Source organism: Zosterops lateralis (genome assembly GCF_965231275.1).
Source record: "Zosterops lateralis genome assembly, chromosome: 1".
Lineage (NCBI taxonomy): Eukaryota > Metazoa > Chordata > Aves > Passeriformes > Zosteropidae > Zosterops > Zosterops lateralis.
The window spans coordinates 45,518,364-45,538,740 of record NC_139762.1 but is presented as its reverse complement, the minus strand read 5'-3'; the positions used below and the strand labels follow the sequence as shown (position 1 = coordinate 45,538,740).

At 39.5% G+C, this 20,377-nt stretch overlaps 1 protein-coding gene across 1 annotated transcript in view; it reads right to left on the bottom strand.

The window, feature by feature from the left end:
- The window catches only part of GLB1 (galactosidase beta 1), a 41,621-nt gene that overhangs the window by 12,757 nt on the left and 8,487 nt on the right, over positions 1-20,377 (bottom strand). The window contains exons 2-11 of the mRNA XM_083874216.1: positions 18,035-18,204; positions 12,363-12,513; positions 11,698-11,758; positions 10,883-10,977; positions 9,492-9,672; positions 8,241-8,299; positions 7,241-7,362; positions 7,119-7,159; positions 6,543-6,655; positions 3,625-3,699 (exon numbers count right to left, since the gene is read on the bottom strand). Coding sequence (XP_083730342.1) covers positions 3,625-3,699; positions 6,543-6,655; positions 7,119-7,159; positions 7,241-7,362; positions 8,241-8,299; positions 9,492-9,672; positions 10,883-10,977; positions 11,698-11,758; positions 12,363-12,513; positions 18,035-18,204 — 1,068 coding nt within the window. The remainder of the gene's footprint in view (positions 1-3,624; positions 3,700-6,542; positions 6,656-7,118; positions 7,160-7,240; positions 7,363-8,240; positions 8,300-9,491; positions 9,673-10,882; positions 10,978-11,697; positions 11,759-12,362; positions 12,514-18,034; positions 18,205-20,377) is intronic.

The following is a 20,377-nucleotide window of genomic DNA, read 5'->3' as shown; positions in this document are numbered from 1 at the left end:
GCCATATGTATATAAAAGGTAATAGCAACACTGTCTGGAGGTTGGGTCATCCTCACTGGCCTGCAGCTAAGCACGCTAACTTGGGCAAGAAGACTGCCGGTCAAGCATGGCTGGCAAAATTTTGATGAAAGTAGTTTGCTCTTATGTTTTCAGTTTAAAAGCTGCACCTAAAATAGCAATCATCTTTCATACAGTAAAATTTCCCAAATATTCCAGACTGCATACATGGTCCACTCCTTATCTTGTGCTCCTCCAAGGGAGCCAGTAATGTTACAGCAATATGCAGAACTTGCCAGGCCACAGGAGAGATTTAGCTACCAGGTCTTCAACAGGAGCTGTGAAGCAAGAGATGCACAAACACTGACAAAGGTAATTTATAGAATTTAACAATCCAATGGGCATTAATAGTCTTAGCCCTAAGTGGACAAAAAAACCAGAAATGAATACAAGCAGCATTAAGACATGGTTTTTCACTTCAACGAGCTACTAAGTGGCAATGGATGCTGCTTTGTGCCTTGCTGACCTGAGTATGAGCAGCTTGTACATGTGCATGTTTGACTTTTTTTTTTAATGTCCCTGCTACCAAAGGGGCTTCTATTCTGAATATGGGTCAACCACATATGATTTGCTTAGGGATTGGCAGAAGTTTTTTTCTTTGAAACTTCAGTTTATTTTTGTTCAGCTTTTCAGTCTTCAGTAGTACATACAAAAAAACCTTCAAGACAAGATCTGGTCTTGCTGCAAATTCCTGTTGACTGTTACTTAGTGAACAATGAGTGCCACAAGAGAAATTCAACAGTAAACTTCCAAATTACAAATATTGTCAGGAATTTTTAAAAACAACCTGTAAAACAACAGATGACAGCTAAAAAAATGAATACTTTTTTAATCCTCCAAGGCAAAGTCTTCAAAACCCAAGTGTAAGGTCACGCATGAAAGAAAAAAAGAAACTAAATAGCTCCAACAAGGAATATCAAGTACAGGCAGCATTCTGTTGGTTTAACCCCTTTCTAGTCCCAACACACACCAGCACTGCCTGCTACTTGCTATTGCTTGAGCTCTCCACATCCTAAGAACGGAGATCTCCATCTCCAGAACTTCTAAGTCTGCAGGCTACTGTGCTAGGGCAAGCACTTCCTTGTGACCAGGCACTTCTCAGGGCCCCCCAGGTGGTAAACAGAAACTACCATCTGCTCACAAGCCTGCATAGCCACATGGATGCATTGCAGGAACTAAGATTAATTTATTTCCCTCTGGAAAGAATGCTTCCCAAGTTTTGTGGCTTAAATCCTTAAAATCTATCATCTTGTTCACACTTCTGGAGCCCATTTACTGTGGTTCTGCCTTTGGTTGCCCTCATTCCCCATCTCTAACACTTCTCTTTTGCATCTATGCAACAAGATTTTTTCCTTATCATCTGCTTTCCTGCCTTTGCCCTTACAAAGCAATGTCAGTGTTTCCAGCATCTTTTAATAAACTGTATTTTTCCCACCCAGGAGGATTCTTTAAAATAAATCAATAGCTCAAAGTGAATAATTGCCTTATCAGGGGAGTTGGTACTTGAGGACTGGATTGTCACAGATTATCTTGGTGAAAAAAAAGACAGAGAACAGCCTCTGGTTACATCTACCTCTGTAAAGTTCACCATATGACCCCTGAAAATACTCCAGAATCTCCTTTCTCTCATCCTTCTTGCAAAAGTGTCAAGGGAGTTGGTTCACTGGAGTAGATTCAATGCTCTCCATGGCAGACTGACTGCTGGACCTCAGCTGCAGAGTGAAGATCCACACTGTACTTGTGTTAGCACTGACTGTCACTGCAAATGACGTTGCTAGGAAGTTTACCATTACCAAAGCTAAGTGCTATTATTTAGAATATTCCCTCTCTGATATTCACCAAAATACATTAAGGCTTCTCCACACAACAAGGTGCATTGGAACTGGTTCCAGCTGGGGCTAGAATGGAGTTGGGAAGGTGGCTTTGGGCTGGCACAGTACAAACCCTCTGTGACTGGAGACTGGTCTTGTGTCGCAGGGTAACCCAGCAGAGCAAACTGCTGCTGAAGTAAAGCACTGGGTCACAGAGCAAAAGGCTGCCTTCTTCACAGGAAACAGTTCCAGAGGCTTGCAGTGCAGATGGCAGTGTATGTACAGTATGACAGGAACCTTACATCTGGCAGTTTAGACATGCCATCTGCATGCTTAGAACTGATGCCTGGAGAGTGAAACACTTCCTCTCAAAAAATCAGAAAGTGTCGAAGGTGCAAGTCAGGTCAAAGATGCAATATTTGAGCAAGACTGGCCATCTGACTCTTTTGTGAGAGTCCAGCAGCATTCATTTCTTGCAGGCATGAAAGAGAAAGTTATTCATTCTAGTGAAATTGGACAGCATTATCTGAGAGCCATGACCCATGACAAGATGGGAAAGTCAAAATCTGATAACTGGGCTGCCAAGTGCTGGCAACCAAAGACACCAGCCACGGTGGTGGGTGTAGTGGTAAGAGCCTATAATTAGTCACTACTGCCAGTTCAGTGAAACCTCATACGGCAAGAAGACGCTCAAAGTGATACAGATCTCTTTCAACTTCACAGGCGAACTACTTTTATGCAAAAAGCACTTCTGCCCACCACTTGAGTGGAATGACTTGAAAATGCTTGCAAAGCCTTATCGCTACTAAATTTTGCAATGCTTCAGCTGCAGAGATGAGATACATCACTAACTGGAAAAATAACTACCGAATTGAAATTACAAAGTATAAAATCAAAGCATTGAGAGTTACAGTATCCAGCACATCAACTGCAGTAATCCTTTATCTCAAAATTTGTCTGTGCCCAGCAGTAAGAATATAGCCAAATTCATACCTGCTGTCTCTTCTGTTGCCCATTAAACCATCCACTTCACCCACTGCAGGAACCTAGTTCTCAAACATTTCACAAAAAATTGTCCTTGGTCCTAAAATGATGGTGCTGTGGTCAAACCCCAGATACCTGTGAGCTGACCAGCTATACCACTATTGTCAGACAGGACATAGCAAGGCTGCATTCTGAGTGCTTAATTCTGTGTGCTTTTCCCTCAGCAGGAAACTGATTTAATTTCTCTCATCAGCTACAGATCTTTTCAGAAACTTTATCCATAAGACTTTCAAATTTATCAAAAATGTTCCACATTCAAAATTTAAATGCCTAGAACTATTTAAAATATATATATCCTAGTTTTCCTTCCACTTTAGAGGCCTCACTAGCTGTAAAACCACTCTTAGTTATAAGTCTTACAGTAACATTCCTCCAGCTACATCACTGATACATGAGTTATCTGTAACAACTATGAATCTGTTGTGTTAATAATATATTAATTTCAGTTTAGCAAAGCTTCAGGCACATGTTGCATATTGTAAACACTATTTTTATACAGCCAGGTAAAATGCATTTGATCATTTTCTAATATGAGCATGATTCTTAACTCCCAAGTTCTGGTCCCTTCTTCTTCAAAGTTTGCTTTCAAGGTTTTTCTCTTTATTTTGTAGGATACCCTAAGCCTGTTGTGACACCCACATAACCAATTTTATTAAAAACAAACAGAGAGCATTATGAAAAGATACACAGTGTATTACAGATGTTAATTTACCTTCTGCAAGCGAACCTTTCCGTATGCAAATTTGGGTGTTGTTGGAGGGATAAGACCTTCTGGTAACTGCTTATACTAGAAAGAGAAGGAGGAAAACCACACACACACAAGTTAAATTCTAACACACTTTAACTGAATTCTTGCTTCACACTTCACAACTTACAAAATTATAACTTTGGCTTAAAGCAAATAACCTCCCTAAGGTTACAGCTGCATATAGTCTTAGGATGGAGGGGTTTTTTTTAAAGAAAAGATCTGACTTGATCTCATTTGGTGAGCAATTTTTAGTAACTATTCAACACGAGCTAAAGGTAAAAAGTATAATGAACAGTGAACTACAAAACTTGCCAGTGCCCTTGGAGCCCTCCTGTGGCTACAGATTGAGTTACTCTCTTCCACAGCTTTTTTGCAGTCCTCTCCCCAGTTTATGGGAACTTGAGTGAACCTTTCCAAATCTGTAGGACAGTATTTCCACCTGACTCTTTGTCAGCAACACTTCCTTATAGGAATTATTAGCCTCTTGTGCCTTTCCTTTCAGTGTTACAATATTTCACCACCACTACCTGCTACTCCATTACTGCCTGGGCTGGGGTCTTTAAGAAACAGGCCTGGAGACCACAGCTCCATGAACCCCTGAGGTCCCATCCTCTGCTTCCCTTTGTTCCTGTTCTAGACAACTGCCCAATTAGTCGCAGGGAAACAGAACAAAGAAATGCTCTGACCACCCATTTACTTCTGTTTTTTTCTTGTCCTATCCTTTTAAGAAGAATCACTTGAAATCAGCAGAAAGAAGGGATGCAGGGCCTCCACTCATTCCTTTCCTGGACACCTTTGCGAGTGGAAGACCAGACAGTGGCTGTCTGCCTAGTACCTTGGCCTTCTCCTTTCTGCACCTACAACCTTCTTTTCTCTTTGCCATCATCCCCTTCTCCCTCCCCTGCCATTACTTAATAGCCACTCTTCCCATCTGTTCTTTCATTAACTAGACATGGCCTGTCTGCATATTAGAGACAAAACTTCTGCAGATGAGACACCCATAAGAACAAGCAATCCAAGCCTACATTTTAATAAACATTTACAAAAGAACACCCTTGCGAAGAGTGTCTCCATCTGCAAATTTGGTAACTTTGGAGTGCTTACCTTGTCAGGTTTTTTGGGGTTTTTAAAATAAATTTCATTAGGGGTTGAAAGGGTTTTTGATTTAGCTGGGGGGGTTGTGCTTTGTTTTTAACAGACCCCAGCAGTATAATTCTCAATGCTATCCTGTCAGGTGTCAGTTATGGATGGATGAAAGCCATGACGTACATTTCCAGTAAGAAGTTAATTTCTTCTCCTTTGTATTGGAAAACAATCAAGACACCCAGATTTAAAGATAACACAAGATGTATTCACCCAAGAGGAGAACTCAAAAGCAGGAAATTCCAGTCCAAATAGTAAAAATTAAGAGAATGCTGTCAGTAGTTGAAAAAAACCTGTAGACTGAAATTCTTTATTACATTTTTTAACTAATGGAAACTGTAAAGAAAGACTGTAATGTTATCCTCATAGCACAGCTAACATGTTGAACACAGTAATTTGTTACAGGCAGCTTTATTTTCTTTCATTAGCTTCACCTCAAACTACAGCTGAGTAGGTCAATTGTTACAGGTTTAGAATCCACAGCAGTGATAAGAAAACTTCACTGAAAATCTATGGACATGTAAAGTAAGAAGCAAAGCAACCACATCAAAAAAATTACCCAATACACCTGAGGTTATAGTGAACATTTCACATCTTATCAAGGCTCTCTCACTGCACTAGAATAACTACTTACATCTCAGAGAGGGGTCGTGCACCTTGAAGAAAACAACTCAAAATCAGGAAGTCTGTGGATTTCTCTGGTGAGAAAAGCCATATCAAGACAGGAAACTCCTCTTGGAAAGGCCATCAAAATTATCCCATCCATTTATCCCAGGCTTAGGGATAATGGTGAAATTGAAGAAAAAAAAAACACAGCAGGCCTTCCAAAGTGTTACAGAGATAAAGGCATTCTCAACTCTAGAGAAAGTGTAATACACTTTTAGGAGATCTACTCTCAGAATAAAAATGTCTTCTAGTGAATAGAAATGTTGCTGGTATGCAACAGGATAGCAACTACAAGCCTGTGCCTTGGGATTCACATGGAACCTGTTTTTAAGCCTCATCTGAACAGCCTCCAATGCAAGGCTATTCAAAACCCAGACACAGGTTCCATGTTTTACTTCAATCTCTAGTTTGTGGAGACACTGTGCACTTTTACAGCAAGGCAAAGCTGGTCCCACCCACCAGCTGCAGTTTGTGAAAACACAAAACCAAGATGTGTTCTTTTGAGTAAGCCAAGTCTTTCTCAGAGAGGCCCAAAACCTCAACGTGAAGTCTGGGACTGACGGCCAAAGCACTGAGCTGCAGCACACATCGGGCTGACAGCAGGTCATGAGCCTAAGCTGACTGAAGAGGTGACTGATGCTGCAAGGAGAAGGCTCTGTACACTCCTCCTCCCATCTATACCCTTCTCACTTCCCTCTGCAACCCCTGTGGCAGCTCTGGCTCTCATCCAACTGGATGAGCTGATTCACCTTACTGACCTCCAGAGACAACAGCCATAGCAAAAAAAAGAGAGCTGAACCATGTCAGTGTCAAACCCACACCAGTATCATTTCCTCTAAAAGGAAGGAGGAAGCCATTGGAACAGAAAGAATAGCTGGAGAGGTGCAAAATCTTTTGCTTTTTGTAACAAGAAGCAGTTACGTTGGCCTAATTGTCTCGTTCCATTTCACTTCCCTCAACTGCAGAAAATAGTAAATTAAGGAGTAATTTACACCAACTCAAGAACAAGAGAGTTTGGAGTACACCAGGGATGTTTCAAAGAACCATTCTGGAAATGTCCTGGAGACACTCACCATACCAATGACTTTTCTCAAGGCAAAATACTTTTCTGTCAGATCTCCTGCCTCACTCAAGGGAGCATCATAGTCATAACTAGTGGGCTGAGGCATATAAGGCATATTAGCACCTAGGAGAGGAGGAAAAAAGAAAAAGCAATACAAACAGTGGAAGAGATTTTTTTTTTTTTCCAAAGGTATCACCTTTCAGAATTCTTTCCAATTACAGCCAGACTCTGCTACATTTTTAGATTCGGTGTAGGCCTTGATGTTTGGGATTTGGCATAAAAAACTGCTCCTGATGGAGGACAATGTCCTTGTGAGCTTACACCAGTCTGTGAAATAATCTAAAGAGAAATACATTTATCTGTGTTTCAGCTGTTCCACAGCACTGAGTGAAGCAGAAGTAGCCTTACAAAGATAAATACCAAGTGGGTTTATTAAGACATGTTGACAATAAACAAAGAACAGCTAGTGCAGTCATGTCTTTTGCTATGTGCAAGTAGGCACAACTTATTCTTTCACAAAATGCCTTATTACCTAATTCATAAACAGCCCCCCTTTACCACTAGCATAATTTAAATAATTTCTTACCATTCCAATAGGCAAAGTTAGTCCCACCTATAAACATGTACCTAAAAAGAAAAAAAATCAGGTTTTGCTGAACTGGGAAAAGAAATCCCCCCAAAAATAAGCTCTACTGAACACACACTTACAGGTTAACGTTAGCACCACGTGCCAGGATTTCATTAAGTGTTTTAGCTATAGTTTCTGCAGGCACAACAGAATGACGGTGCCCCCAGTGATCCAACCATCCAGTATAAAACTCAGAATTAACCTGAAAGGAGGAAGGGCAAAAGAGGAAGGGAAAACATGAAGAAGGAACAAGAACAGAATGCAATGTGAATTAAGGTTCCTAACTGTAAAAGGGAAGGAAAAAAAGGCACCTTGACTAATTTGAGCCATTTTTAAACTACTATAAATACAGCAAAGTATATACTAAATCAGTCCTTTTCAGCAGACTACAGGTGAAAAGAATTAAAGGATTGTTTCTACAACTTCATAGGGACACTTTGAAAACAATTGCCTAAACATTAAAGAGTATGGATTTCCTGGGAATCTGTCAACAAGGATGTGTTTCAGATGCTTAGCATTCAAATAAATGATGGAACCAACATACTCTCTGCAGAACAGCATACACAAACTGGATGTAATTAAAAATACTTCAAATTGCTTTCTAAACAACTCCTTAGCATAGAGATAATCTCATACCCTCAATGGACCTTCTTCCTTTGCCAAAATGGCTTCCAGTGTTCTCATATCCCACTATAGCTTGTGTAGAACCTCTAGGGTAGCTAAAAACAGGAAGCAACTTCTAATCTGCCCTTTTATTTTGCTTTTAACTTCCACCTACATGCATATCTCACTAACTCATCTAACCATCCTTAGTGTTTCCGCTGCTTTGTAAACATTTGTCTTAGCAAGGAAGACTACTGAAACATAATCAATACTTTTTGAGACTAAAATAGCATTTGCAGAGCAGCAGTTAATTTGACAAACACACAGAAAAGCTCCTCTATTCACCTTTTCTGACTTGGAAATTATGTCTTCATCAGCAGGTCCCTAAAATTGTTCAATGCACTGCTGTCAACCCCTTCTCTGATGAACAACTTTAAGATTAGAAATCATACAAAAAGTTTAAGTGAAAACACATACCAAAGGGCCCTTAGGTTCACTGCTCCTTTGAGCTAAGAATGCTGCTGTGACATTCCCACCTATAAACAGAAAGAAACAAAATTGAGTTGCTATATCCATGACTTTCTGGGTCCATTATTTTACTGAAATTGGTGTCTTATCTCCCTTCTAGCCTAGCAAAAATCATGACAAGAAAGCTACTCCAGCAAACACAGGAATCAATACTTTTGATTCTGATGTTTAACTTGCAAAATGTAAGTATATACATGCACATATGCATGCTTGTATACATGTCTTTGCTTTTGAGATACATCTTTTGAAAACCCAGCTTTTCTCAGAAATGACATCCTGGCACAAAGAAGTCTGAGATGTGTCAGAATTGCTATTGATCACTGGAAAGTCTAAGTCTGGGGTTACGTTACCAAGGCTACAGGGAAGAACAGAAACTAGGCAATTTCTAAAGACGTGTTTAGCTTTTGATCACTCCTGCTGGCTCAAGCCACAGGAGATGGAAATAACCACTCTGGTGAGTGGCTCACCACTGCATAAAGGATGCATATGAAGACATTCACAATTTCATTCAACTTGCAAGAAAACAGATCCCTGCTAAGCACATATGTTTGGCTGTAGAGAGAATAACATACAGAAGAGGCTGCACAATTAAAAAAAAAAAGAAAGTATCTGTCTTGGAGATTGTTTCTTGTGCCTTAGGCCTATTTTTTCAAGTCCATGCAGTATACGAACATTTAAATCCTTAACTCTCCGATCAGGAGGATATTTTCTGATCACACTATTGATGCTTAGCCATCAGTTTGCTTCAGGTCTATATCACGTCAAATTGTATCACAGCAAATTGTAGCACGATCTTCAACAGCAATTTTTTTTTTCTAATAATCTCTGGCTTAAAAAGAAATGTATTTGGATGTCTAAATTCCAGGACAGAAGAGGACATAAAAAAAGCCCAACACCAAAAAAGAATATTAAAAAAATACAAGGAATCAATGTCAATTATTATTGCTAATTTTTAGGAGATACGCGCTATGAGCAGCGTAAATTAGTTATTCATGATTTCAAGATGCAACAAAGTGATTATGACTTTCTAACTAGGTGCTCATGGGTAATTCTTGTAAGTTTAAGAGTACATCAAATACACATAAATGCCTGTTACCTCATTTAAACAAAGCAGGCAAGTTTGGCAAGCAGTCAAGTCAATTTGTCCTGTTACAAACACACAGAACTCAGAATTTCTGGAATCAAACAGCAGTCTCCAACCTGGAGCAAAGTCCACCGTTGCATAAAGACCCTGAAGAGCCCCACATTTCAAGTGAAACTGGCTTGCACCATCAGTTGTGAAGAGAACCACTTCATCCCCAAGATGCAGGCGAAAGAGCTTCAGAAGGAAACGCAGGTAGTTGTAGTCACAGGCAAAGTAGCTTCCATACTCATTCTCTACCTGCAGAGTAAAAGCAAGACAGTAAAGCCATAGTCAATTCAGTCTGCATCTGATAACAAAACAGAAAGCACAAGTCCAACCCTCTTCTTCCTTTGATAGTAATGTTGAAAATCTCATTTTAACTCCAGATCTGAGGAGTAGGAGACAAGACTCATTCCTCTCGCCTGTATTTTACAGTGGAGCCATCACTGTGCAGAGCTAAGGCATTTTCCTGCAAAATTCCGCCCCCTATCCCCCCAAAGTATCTACTTAGCTACAGTGATCATAATACAGTCTCTATTAAAATTTGAGATCTATGACCCACCTCCAGAGCAGACCAATAAAACCATAGAACAGGCTGTGAAATGATCAAAACTGCAACAAAACTGGACATTGAGAACAGAGACATCTACAAAGGGCTCACATGAACCACAAAGCCCTGCAATGGCTTCAAAAGGACATAAGGAAGAATAGCTCTGCTACTACTGAGAGGTACACATCTTGCCCCTTTTCCAAGGAGATGAACTTTTCAGCACTAGATCCAATAGGTTCCAATCCTGAAGGTTATTTCTGAAAATCCTGTTATAAGCATCTTATTTCTGCCAAAGAATAATTTTGCCCAGTGCTTCTGCTCAACAGACAAAACACACTGTTCAACAAAATTATCTTGGGCATATTACAAGAAGGGTCCCTTACCCCACCCTGTACCAGTCAGAGTTTAAAGAAATTGAAATAAAGCTTTGCTATGATCAAGTACTTATAGAACAATTACTCCCACACATCTAGGAGTTTACAACAGACACTATCCACCACAAACATACAAAACTGTGTCCTGAAACATTTACAGCTTCGATTAGGTGCTAAATTAGGCTTATTTCATACTGCTTTTGATTTTAAGGGTATTCTTATTCCCCTTTTTCTTGTCAGATTGTTTTAGGCAACCATAATGTATTTTGGCTTTATGTGAGAATTGCCACAAACCTCAGACCTAAAAAGCCACACGAGTTCCCTCTATTGCTTTATACAGCTGTGGGAAACAACTTTGACAGAGCAGATGAGTGCTCTCTGAGTTCTAGAAACAGTGGATTCAGTTCTTTAGGATAAGGTATCTCATTAGAATCTTTCAGCTACCTGAAACTTAAGAAATACCTGTGACACCAAGACCCATGTTAGGAGTGTCTGCGAGAGCGGTATAAGCATTCATGGGCTCATCTGATTTTCAGAAGGTTACCTGCACCATGATGATTGGACCTCCATTTTGATAGAGGTAAGGCTTCATCTTTGGCAAAAGGACACCCATCCATTTCTCTACCGCTTCCAGGTAATCTGTGATACACAAAGTATAAATGCTTCACAACTTTTCTGCCTTTTTCTACTTTTGTTTTAAATTACATATGGGTCATCTTTATGTAGTATTCTAATTATGTAAATTATGAACAGCATTTAATGAACAGATTGCTCTTATACTTGAACAAATGTGCTCTTCTACTTGTTCATAGATGCTTCCAGTACAGTTTACTAAAAAAATAAAACATTTAAATACTGATGAACTTGGAAAATTATCAAAGGGACTTCATTATGTCTCACAGGTTGTCCTAATACATATCAACAGGAAGACAAATTCATCTGTTGATCTATGTACTATTTTTTAAATAGCTGATTTAACCACAATCAGCAGAACTGAAGTTGGATATGATATCTATATATTCATTCCCTACATGCACTTCAATAAACACATTAATCTCCTATCTCATCTTATTCTTCCATGTCTGGTCCATTAACAGGAGCACATGAGAATGCTGTAACCCATCCTGGATGGCACACTGACCAGCCAAGAAGGATCCCTGTTATGAGTGGCTGTGGCAAACCCAAAATCCTCAAAGCTGAAGCTACCTGTCTCCTCAATGGTGACAATGATTCCTCTCTTGGCACCAACTAGACAATACTTCAGAAACTTTCTCCCCTACTTTGATTGTTCTACATGTTTTTTGAATGCACACTTCTAACTAAAAGTATTGAAGATTCTACTCACAAGAAAAACTCTACCTGAATCAGAAGACCGAAGAACAATAGACTTCTTTTCCAGCAGCCAAGCAGGAAGACCTCCCTGGGGAAAGAAAGGGAAACGTTTCAGACATTTTTAGGAAACCTAAGAAGAATTTAGCCTTTTATCAAGACATATACTAATACACGAAAACTGATTTTCTACAAAAAAAGTAGTAATTCTTAATGAAATAAACAAATACAGAGTAAGTTTGTACTGTAAGAAGTCACTTAGGATGCATGGATTTTAATACACTAAAACAAGACTCTTGTCTAAGGATACACCAAGTTAAGTCTGTCTGCTTTATGAAATACTTGCACTAGATTGACGCTGTTGTACACCACAACGACACAAAGACTCTGACTTTAGAAGGCCGAAAATGATTCTTTTATTTTCGGGATGTGTTTCTCTTTTTATACTATTCTACACAGACTAATTTGATTGGTGACAAGAAGACAAACCTCTTCAATTACATTGGTCAAGACCAGAGGGACATCAAGAAGAAGTCCCTCTTAGGGAAAAAATGTAATCAAATTTGCTGTTACAAGAACATGTCTCTTGTTTACAGAAAATTCCCTGGGAATTTCAGAAAACCAAACATCTCAGACACAAACCAGGGCTACACTAGATTTACCCTAAAAGTGAGCTGTTACAAACGGTTGTATACCATGTCCCATTCTGCACAGATGTAAGGTCCAGCTCTCAGGATAACAAGCAATCCAGTGTCATTGGCAAGCTGCAGGAAATACTCTAGATCTTTGCCACCAAAAAAGTCATATGTGCCCATCTGGGGTTCGTGGTAGTTCCATGGGACATACCTATTAAGAGAGAAAATCACCTTCCATTAGGAAAATGAAACTAAAGCAGAATTCTGAAAAACAGCTATTTGCACTACATGCCCCAGAGATCAGTAATGCTGCTGATCCTTTGTATCAGTAAAAGAAAGGAGTAACTCCAAGGCCTTTCTTCTGTCAGGTATTTCATATGACAGAAGGCATAAAAATTAATAACGAAATTCGGCTTATGTCTGCAGGAGTCCTATCAGAGCAAGAACAGGTTCTGGTAGTGCCATTTTGAAGCCATGATGTCTGTTCCAAAATTAAATGAACAGTTTTGGAGCTGGCAAGGCAGCTGACAGCTGCAGAGTGGTGGGAGGTTGATGAGGAGATGAATGTGGTAAACCGCTCGTGAAGGAGGAGGCCAAGAATGAGCTTGTCCAAAACAGCACGTGACACTTCATGAATGGATCACCAGCTTGCACAGGGAACACCAACCAGGCTGACAGGTCTGTGCTGCTGCCACTGCAAAGAACTTGAAAAACACCTAACCCTCAAATGGTATTGCATCCAGGTCCTGAAAGTTTTCATTGACCAGGAACAATGCAAGTTCTGGAAAACCACCACTGAAAGAACAATTAAGGTGAGAGATGTTAAGGTGCTCAAGAGCTTGCACAAAGTAAAGCTTAATTTCAACTAAGTAATAAAGGTACAAAACAAGCATATCACCATTTGAAAGAACACCTCTGTCCTACCTCCAGAACTTAGGAGACCACAACCTCAGCACAGAACATCTCATAGAAAGAAGTACACTTGGTTGCAAGGCAACAAAGAAACAGTAATCTACCAAATACCATAAGTAATGTTGTAGCTGGTGATCCCTGCTTGACAACTGTATTTTGTTTGCCATGGTACTAAGTGGCAACCTAGCACAGACAGACTAAAATTAAAGATAAGTACAACCTCAGCAAGAATTCAAGAGAATGCAAAAACTCATTCTTCTAAAGTCTCTAAAATTCACAAAAGTCTGTCTAGTCAAGCAAAGATCCTCTCAGGCAACACTTTTCTTACTGCCTGGGTTTGTTGTTGGCGTGTTCCACATTTAATTTTGTAAGAACTACCCAAGAAGGAAGGGAAGTCCTTAAAACAGTGCTTTCAATAAGGAAGAAAAACAAGAACCCTCTCATGAGTACTAAAATGGCCATACATGGCAGACAGACATGCAAATGAACATCAAATTAAAAAATTATACTCTTTCAACATTTGGGAATATTAAAGCATCTCAAATGCCAAAATTTTAAACTTCTGTTTAAAAAGATAAAGCTTCAAATTTGTTTGCCAAGATGGAGTCAAAGCAATGCACTCAGGCATCAAAATGCAGATTTGTCCCTCTACATGGTATATTTTATTTCTGTGTCAAGATGATCGAATTGTTTCTAAAGCACAATTAACTCACTTGTAAAACAAACTACATGTGCATTTAATGAAATATGAACCATGTGAAAATATACCCATTGAAGAGTTTAATGAACTTGTTCAGAAACATGTCTTAAGGTTTAAATACACTTAATACTGTCTGAGGTGAGGACAAAAGGGTTTCTCCAGCTCCCTCATGCTCAAGATGGAACAAGATAGAAAAAAATCTTCCAGAAACAGTTTTCATTTATATCACATGCTTGACCTCAACACTGGAAAAAAACAACCAGATTCTAGCAGAGAAAAAGGGAAGAAGAATAAGAAAAAAACTTATTTGAAACTGTTTTTATACAATGAATCATGATAAAAATTTATTTTAAACACTGGTCTAAAAATTGTTATTAAGACACTTTAATCCCCTAAAGTATTTTCTACAGCTAGTAAAATGAAATCATTTTACTTTGAAACTGTTATCTTTAATGAGTATAATTGTTACATACCATTGTCAAAATTTACAGTCAGTTGTTACTCCTGTACTGCTTTAGCTACAGAGTAATGAATTTATAAAGGAAACTCATCCTTTTTCAAATTTGAAATATAGTATTTCTTCTGTATTTGAGTTTACTTTCCATTTACACACAATTTCTAAGGTTCATGCTATAACCTTTCTTTCTTTAGAAGTCACAGCTTTTCTCTCCTATTTCAGAGATTATCAGTAGGCAAAAAAATCACTTCAACTTCTTTAAGGTACAAGACAATTCCCTCTGTAATACAAGGGTGGGATTTTTTTTAATAGTGTAAAATTAAATAAATGGTACTATTTTCATAAATGAGTATGCTAGTAAATTACTCATACATGAGTCTTTAGAAACAAGAATTTGTATTTACATATTATATAATTAAAATATTCCATATTCTAAACAGCAGTTCCTTCATAGAAGGACTTTGTACAGGTTTACACCTTTCTGCTCATTAGTCAACCAATAGAGTAAAACAAATAAAATGTTCAACATCCTTTAACTTTCTATGAGCCTGTAAAGGTAACTGCGGATTCTTCCAGGAAGTGCCTCCACTTCTCAGTAAATCCTGTGCACATCTTCAGCCCCATCTAGTGGCTAACAAACCCCGAACTTTCCGTGCTTTACAGATGCCTTTGTCAGCCAGCACCCACTTCCAGTCGGCAGACACAGTTCAGAAACTGAAAACAAGGCCAGTTACCTGTGTGACCAGACACCTCTGCTGAGGTGGGAGTGAGCTCCTCAGCATCCTCCTCCACCACCTTCTGGGACGTCACACCAACCACGACATTAAATTTCAACATGGTCTTTAGAAGGGATGGGCCTTGATCTCTTAGGCTTTAATAAAAGATTAAGCTTACTGTCATCTGTTTTCTCATGTTCTGTTATTGCTTAAGATACTATCAGGTGCAGAGAGTTATATTCGTGTACTGACTTCACCTGTTCCAGAGTCCAGGAGGAGCTGCTGCCTCAGTCATGAGCTGAATGATGCATCAAGGCATAGAGAGCCTTTTGGAAAAAAGGCTGCAGAGAACAGGAAGGAGAACGTGTCTGGCTGGCTTCGTCCACAAGGAATTTACAAGCACAATCCCACAATATAAGGATCCTGTTTCCCTTGAAGTGGTAAACCTCACAGGGAACGCCTTGATAAGAACACGGAAGGCTCCCATATTTCAAAACATAGCAGGACTGTTCCCTGTCTTACAGAAAAAACCCCAAGCAGCAAAATCACAGTCTTCAGAGATGGCCTCAAGACTGGGAATCCAACCACCACATTCTGCCAGAGAGTCTGACAGTGCTCCTGCCCATTCATTCCATGATGACTTCACACAACTTGTATCTCTGTCCCTTGCTAGCAGTATTACTGATCCAGGAAAGAGTATGCAGAAGAGAAAACAAAAACTCAATCACATAGATCAATTTCCATTTTTTACCAAAATCATACAAAATCACAGAAGATTTCTTTGGGGTTATATGAATATTTATAGCTTTATCTCAAGTATTCAAGAGCAGTAAGACTTGATTATTTGCAAACTTCAAAGAAAAACAGAAGGGGTTTTTGGTCAGTGAGGTGCGTTTTCAGCATCAGGAGAGAGAGTGATTAGTGTCAAACAGAAAGACACATGGATTTGGTTCTTGTAGAAATGCAAGGCACAGGAGCATTTTCTGCTTCTAAACTACATTATTAGATTTATGTTTCACCACAGTAGAAAAAATCCAGAGGTGAGCAAAACTAGGAGAGAAAGTCAAAGAATCTCAGTCTGCTCTTAGAAAAAAAAAAAGACTAATGAAGCTGTTATGATGTGATCCAGCAACAACACCTAAAGCCACAGGTGCTATAACCACTTGCCAGCTGGACAGCAGCTTTTGTACCAAAACAGACACAGCTGAGCTCTCCCAAGACCAACAGAGATCAGCTGGCACCAGCAAAACAAATCTCCTCTCCTTCCCGCACAGCAGAAAGGCACTAACACAAATCAGTAAAGCAGAGTAAGAGACCTCAACAAGGGAAAAAAGCAGAAAATAAAGAAGGAAAAAATCCACCTCATTAGTGGGAGATCACAAATGAAGAGGGACAAAGCAACAAGAAAAAACCCAAACCAGCCCTGCAGCAATTTTGCCATTGAGTAAGGGTGACGAAGGGAATGGAAAAAAAAAGATATTCCTATCTCAAAATTCCAGTGATGCAGAAGACATGAAAAGGAAATTCTTTAAAAAAAGAAGGACTGTTTGAAAAAGCTGGAAATGAACAAAGGGCACTGAAAACACATGGGTGCTGTTAGGAGGAGGAAAATTAATCAGAGACATAAGGGAAGTATGAGACACTATGGATCACTGGAGTCACAGAGCCACTGTCTGGAAAAAGCCACTGTCTGACCTTCAAGCCAGACACCAAAAGGTATGATTTTCAGATCCACTTTAAATTACTCTTATTGCAGCAAAAAGTACTTACGTGGGCAAATCCAGCAATCTGGTCTTGAGCAACTGTGTTACTTAATCCCATTGCTCTTATTAATGTTGGCAAAAACAGAACCTGATTCTTTAATAGAAAACAACAAAAACAACCACAAAAAACACTCACCGGAGAGTGACTGCATCATCCCAACACAGGGAGGAGTCTTAAGATATGTGAAAAAATAAAGAACCTTAAATTTGGAAAATTTCAGCTTTTTTTCTTTTCGTGCTGTCTGTTCTTCACATTCTAACCCTGACTAGTCTCATCCTCAAGTGTACAAAGCAACCATGCAACTTGCAGGTGAGAAAGGAGAGGTTGTATAACACTCCCACTGAGTCTACAGGCTCTGTCAGAACCTGCACTTTATAGCACAAAAAGCAGGTGGTTTCAAAGAGAAGCTCTAAGCCTTGCAATGACTTAAGAAAAGAAAACAAACCTGTTTGGGAATTACAACCATTGCCTGACAAGACTGTGTGTTATACATCTCCACTACTTCCTTTGTCAAGGAAGCTATGGCAAAAATAAAGAGTAAGCTGACTTTTTTTTCTAATCTACACCTCATCTGTTGAATTAAGTACACACCCAGGTAAAAAAAGACAAGAAAAATGGACTAAGGGTTTTGAAAACACGCACAAAACTGAAAGCTGTTTAAACTTTTTTTTTTTAAAGAAGTCCACCTAGTTCCCCATCCATTTATCTAAATTTAAATGCTCCCAGTGAAATAGCTTGAAATAGCTTTTAAATGTTACTGCAGTCTTCACCAACATTTTCAAGGCTTCTGGGCGATACCAACCCAGGCTGTATTAACAGGTTGTTGTCTCCTCTCACCTAGTCTGCCTTTTGAGCAGGAAGTACAATGTCCGTGGCATGCACAATTGTTCTGCAGTTGCCAAAGTTCACAGTCCAACAATTTGTTTCAAGTCACATTTGCACCCTGGGTTGTGAAGCAAGAGGTGTTGCCTATTGTCAGGGAAACAGACTGCTGGTTACAACCTGCCCAGCTGCCCCCACTTATGTGGTTAAAGGTCATCCTGTACCACCCTTCACTTCTCCAGAGCTTCCTCACCTATTACTGGAAAAACAATAAAGAAGTAACAATGACAGTATTCCTCTCAATGATGTCTCACACAGCTCCCAGGACCACTTATCACTTGGCAAGGCAACAGCTACTCACGTTTGAATGGCATCAAGGCCTGCCATCTTCATCTTCAGCAGGCGGTCCTTCCAGTAATATGGGGGCACCCGCGAGTAGTGGATGCTGCCGGAGATGTAACGGAAAGGCTTCCCATCCTTCACAAAGCAGTTGGAATCATAATCAATCCCAAAACTCCTCTCAGGTATATTCTGCACGCAAAAACAAACAAAAAAATACACAGTATAATTTTTTTTCTGCCTTGAAAGACACAGAGGACAGGCTATACAATAGCTGTGGGTTGTCTATAATAAAAGATACAATGGTCCTAAAGTAAGAGATGGGGAATGACTTTCCTCTAGCTGTCTACAGCCCACCTGAGTCTTAGCACAACAAATCAGCAAAAGGGAGCCAGTGCAATGTGTCACAGGATAAAAGAACAAGGAAACTAGCAGATACAGTTCAAAGAAAACACACTCTCTCCTAAAAAAATGGAGAAAACAATTGCTAAGCCAATATACTTATCCCTAGACTGTCATTAAACTGAGAAACTGAGATAACACTCTACAATCACTTCAAGACTACAAACTCCAAAGAGGAAGACAACAGAATGTTCCATCTGCAACAAAGGCATTATTTCACAGAAAACCTAAAAAACGTTGTGGAGAATGGCCTAGACACACATAGCAATTCAAAGCATTCTGCCAACAGTGAACAAGTGAAATTGTGTGGCAGATGTGTAACAACAGATAAGAGAGGATACAGCAAGGAGCTGGCAGGGAAACAGGAAAAGCAAGGGGCTGCCAAGAGCTGCACAGCAGAGGATTTTTATGCTCTGTTTCCACAAACATGGACCCATTCTTAAGATTACTTCACTTCATTAAGATAAATAAATCTTGACTCGACAAAGGTATGGGCATGCCAGGCCTCTCCAAAATCAGGACCACACAGAATTCAGAAATACAAACCAACAGCTGAGGAACAAATGTAACTCAAAGGTTGAGATTCTTCATAGGAAATTATGATGCTGTAGTAACACCAAGCTCCTAGAACTCAAGCAAACTATTGCTGCACATACAGCTGCTTACTTCCCTGTTCAATTTAAACATATGTGACTTTTCTTCCTGATCTTTCATTTATAGCCTGCACCTCGATGGCTGGGCAATGCTGCACTAGGATGGAACTGTTCAGTGTGCACCCGTGAAGGAAACTATTCATCCTTACAGACATCAAGCAGATGTTTCACATTCTTCAAACGTTTACTCTAGGGCACTGTGACAAGTGCAGAGCTGAGTGCTTCAAAACCATCATGACTAAGTGGAACTCAGAAACCAAATACCACACAGAAAAGAAACCAAAAAAGGGCATCACTATGGATAGAAGCATCTTACATATTAAAAGACTGTTATCCCTGGAAATTAGGAGTGGCAAAATAAATTGCTGTGGCGTCCCTCTGTAAGAGGATTTTAGCCCCCTCATTCAGACTAACCACACCAAGAGGTCTATGAAAAAGACCCTTGTTTCCACTCATGGCAGAGAACTGCTGAGATGATGAATGCTGAAAAAAATGTTTACATGCCCTCAGGGACAGACCCATGTCTATCTCAAAACAATTAAAAGGAAGTATTATTTATGAAAGTGGTTATCATTGAACCAGTTACCATTTAGAAGTAAGGTTTTTAAAGCTATGACCATAGCTGTTAAATCACCTTCCCAACACATACGCTTCCTGACACAGTGTTACTACGTGGGTGAGGAGAGGGAGGAAGCTACCAGAATACTTCGAATTCACCTCATTCATCATTCACTATAAACAGACTTCCTTCACAATCAATTCCTCAGCATTACTTCATTGTCAGTGGATGAACCAGGGCTTGCAACAAAAACAAGAGCGTTGTCCTCGTGAGTTTATGTCTGGCTCTGCCAATATTATATACTCACCACAGTGAATTTGCAGGGAATTTGTTCCCACTTTGTCTCCCTAGAAGATGGGGTAGTGGGTCTGCTCGTTTGGTAAGCAACACACACTAACAGCATTGTTTGGGGTGCCAGTTCCTTCATACCAATTCATATCAGCGCCCAGCTGAAAATTCAGACCCTTACAGATGTTGGGGAAGATGAATCAAAGAAACCTTATAAATATGATTGCTTAGCAAAAGATTCTGAAAATATGAAACCTATAATCGAAATAGAAATGGAAGCTTACTTTGAGTTGTAGGATACTGAGTCTTAGTTACTATATAACCTGAAGACAATAGCCTGGCCAGCTGAAGGAGAATCCCTTTTGATTGAGCAATACCCTTCTGCTGGCTAAGGGATCCAAATGTCAATGTAGCAAAAAAGAAAAGTCTAAAGAGTAGTTTTTAGAGTTTAAAATATTACACA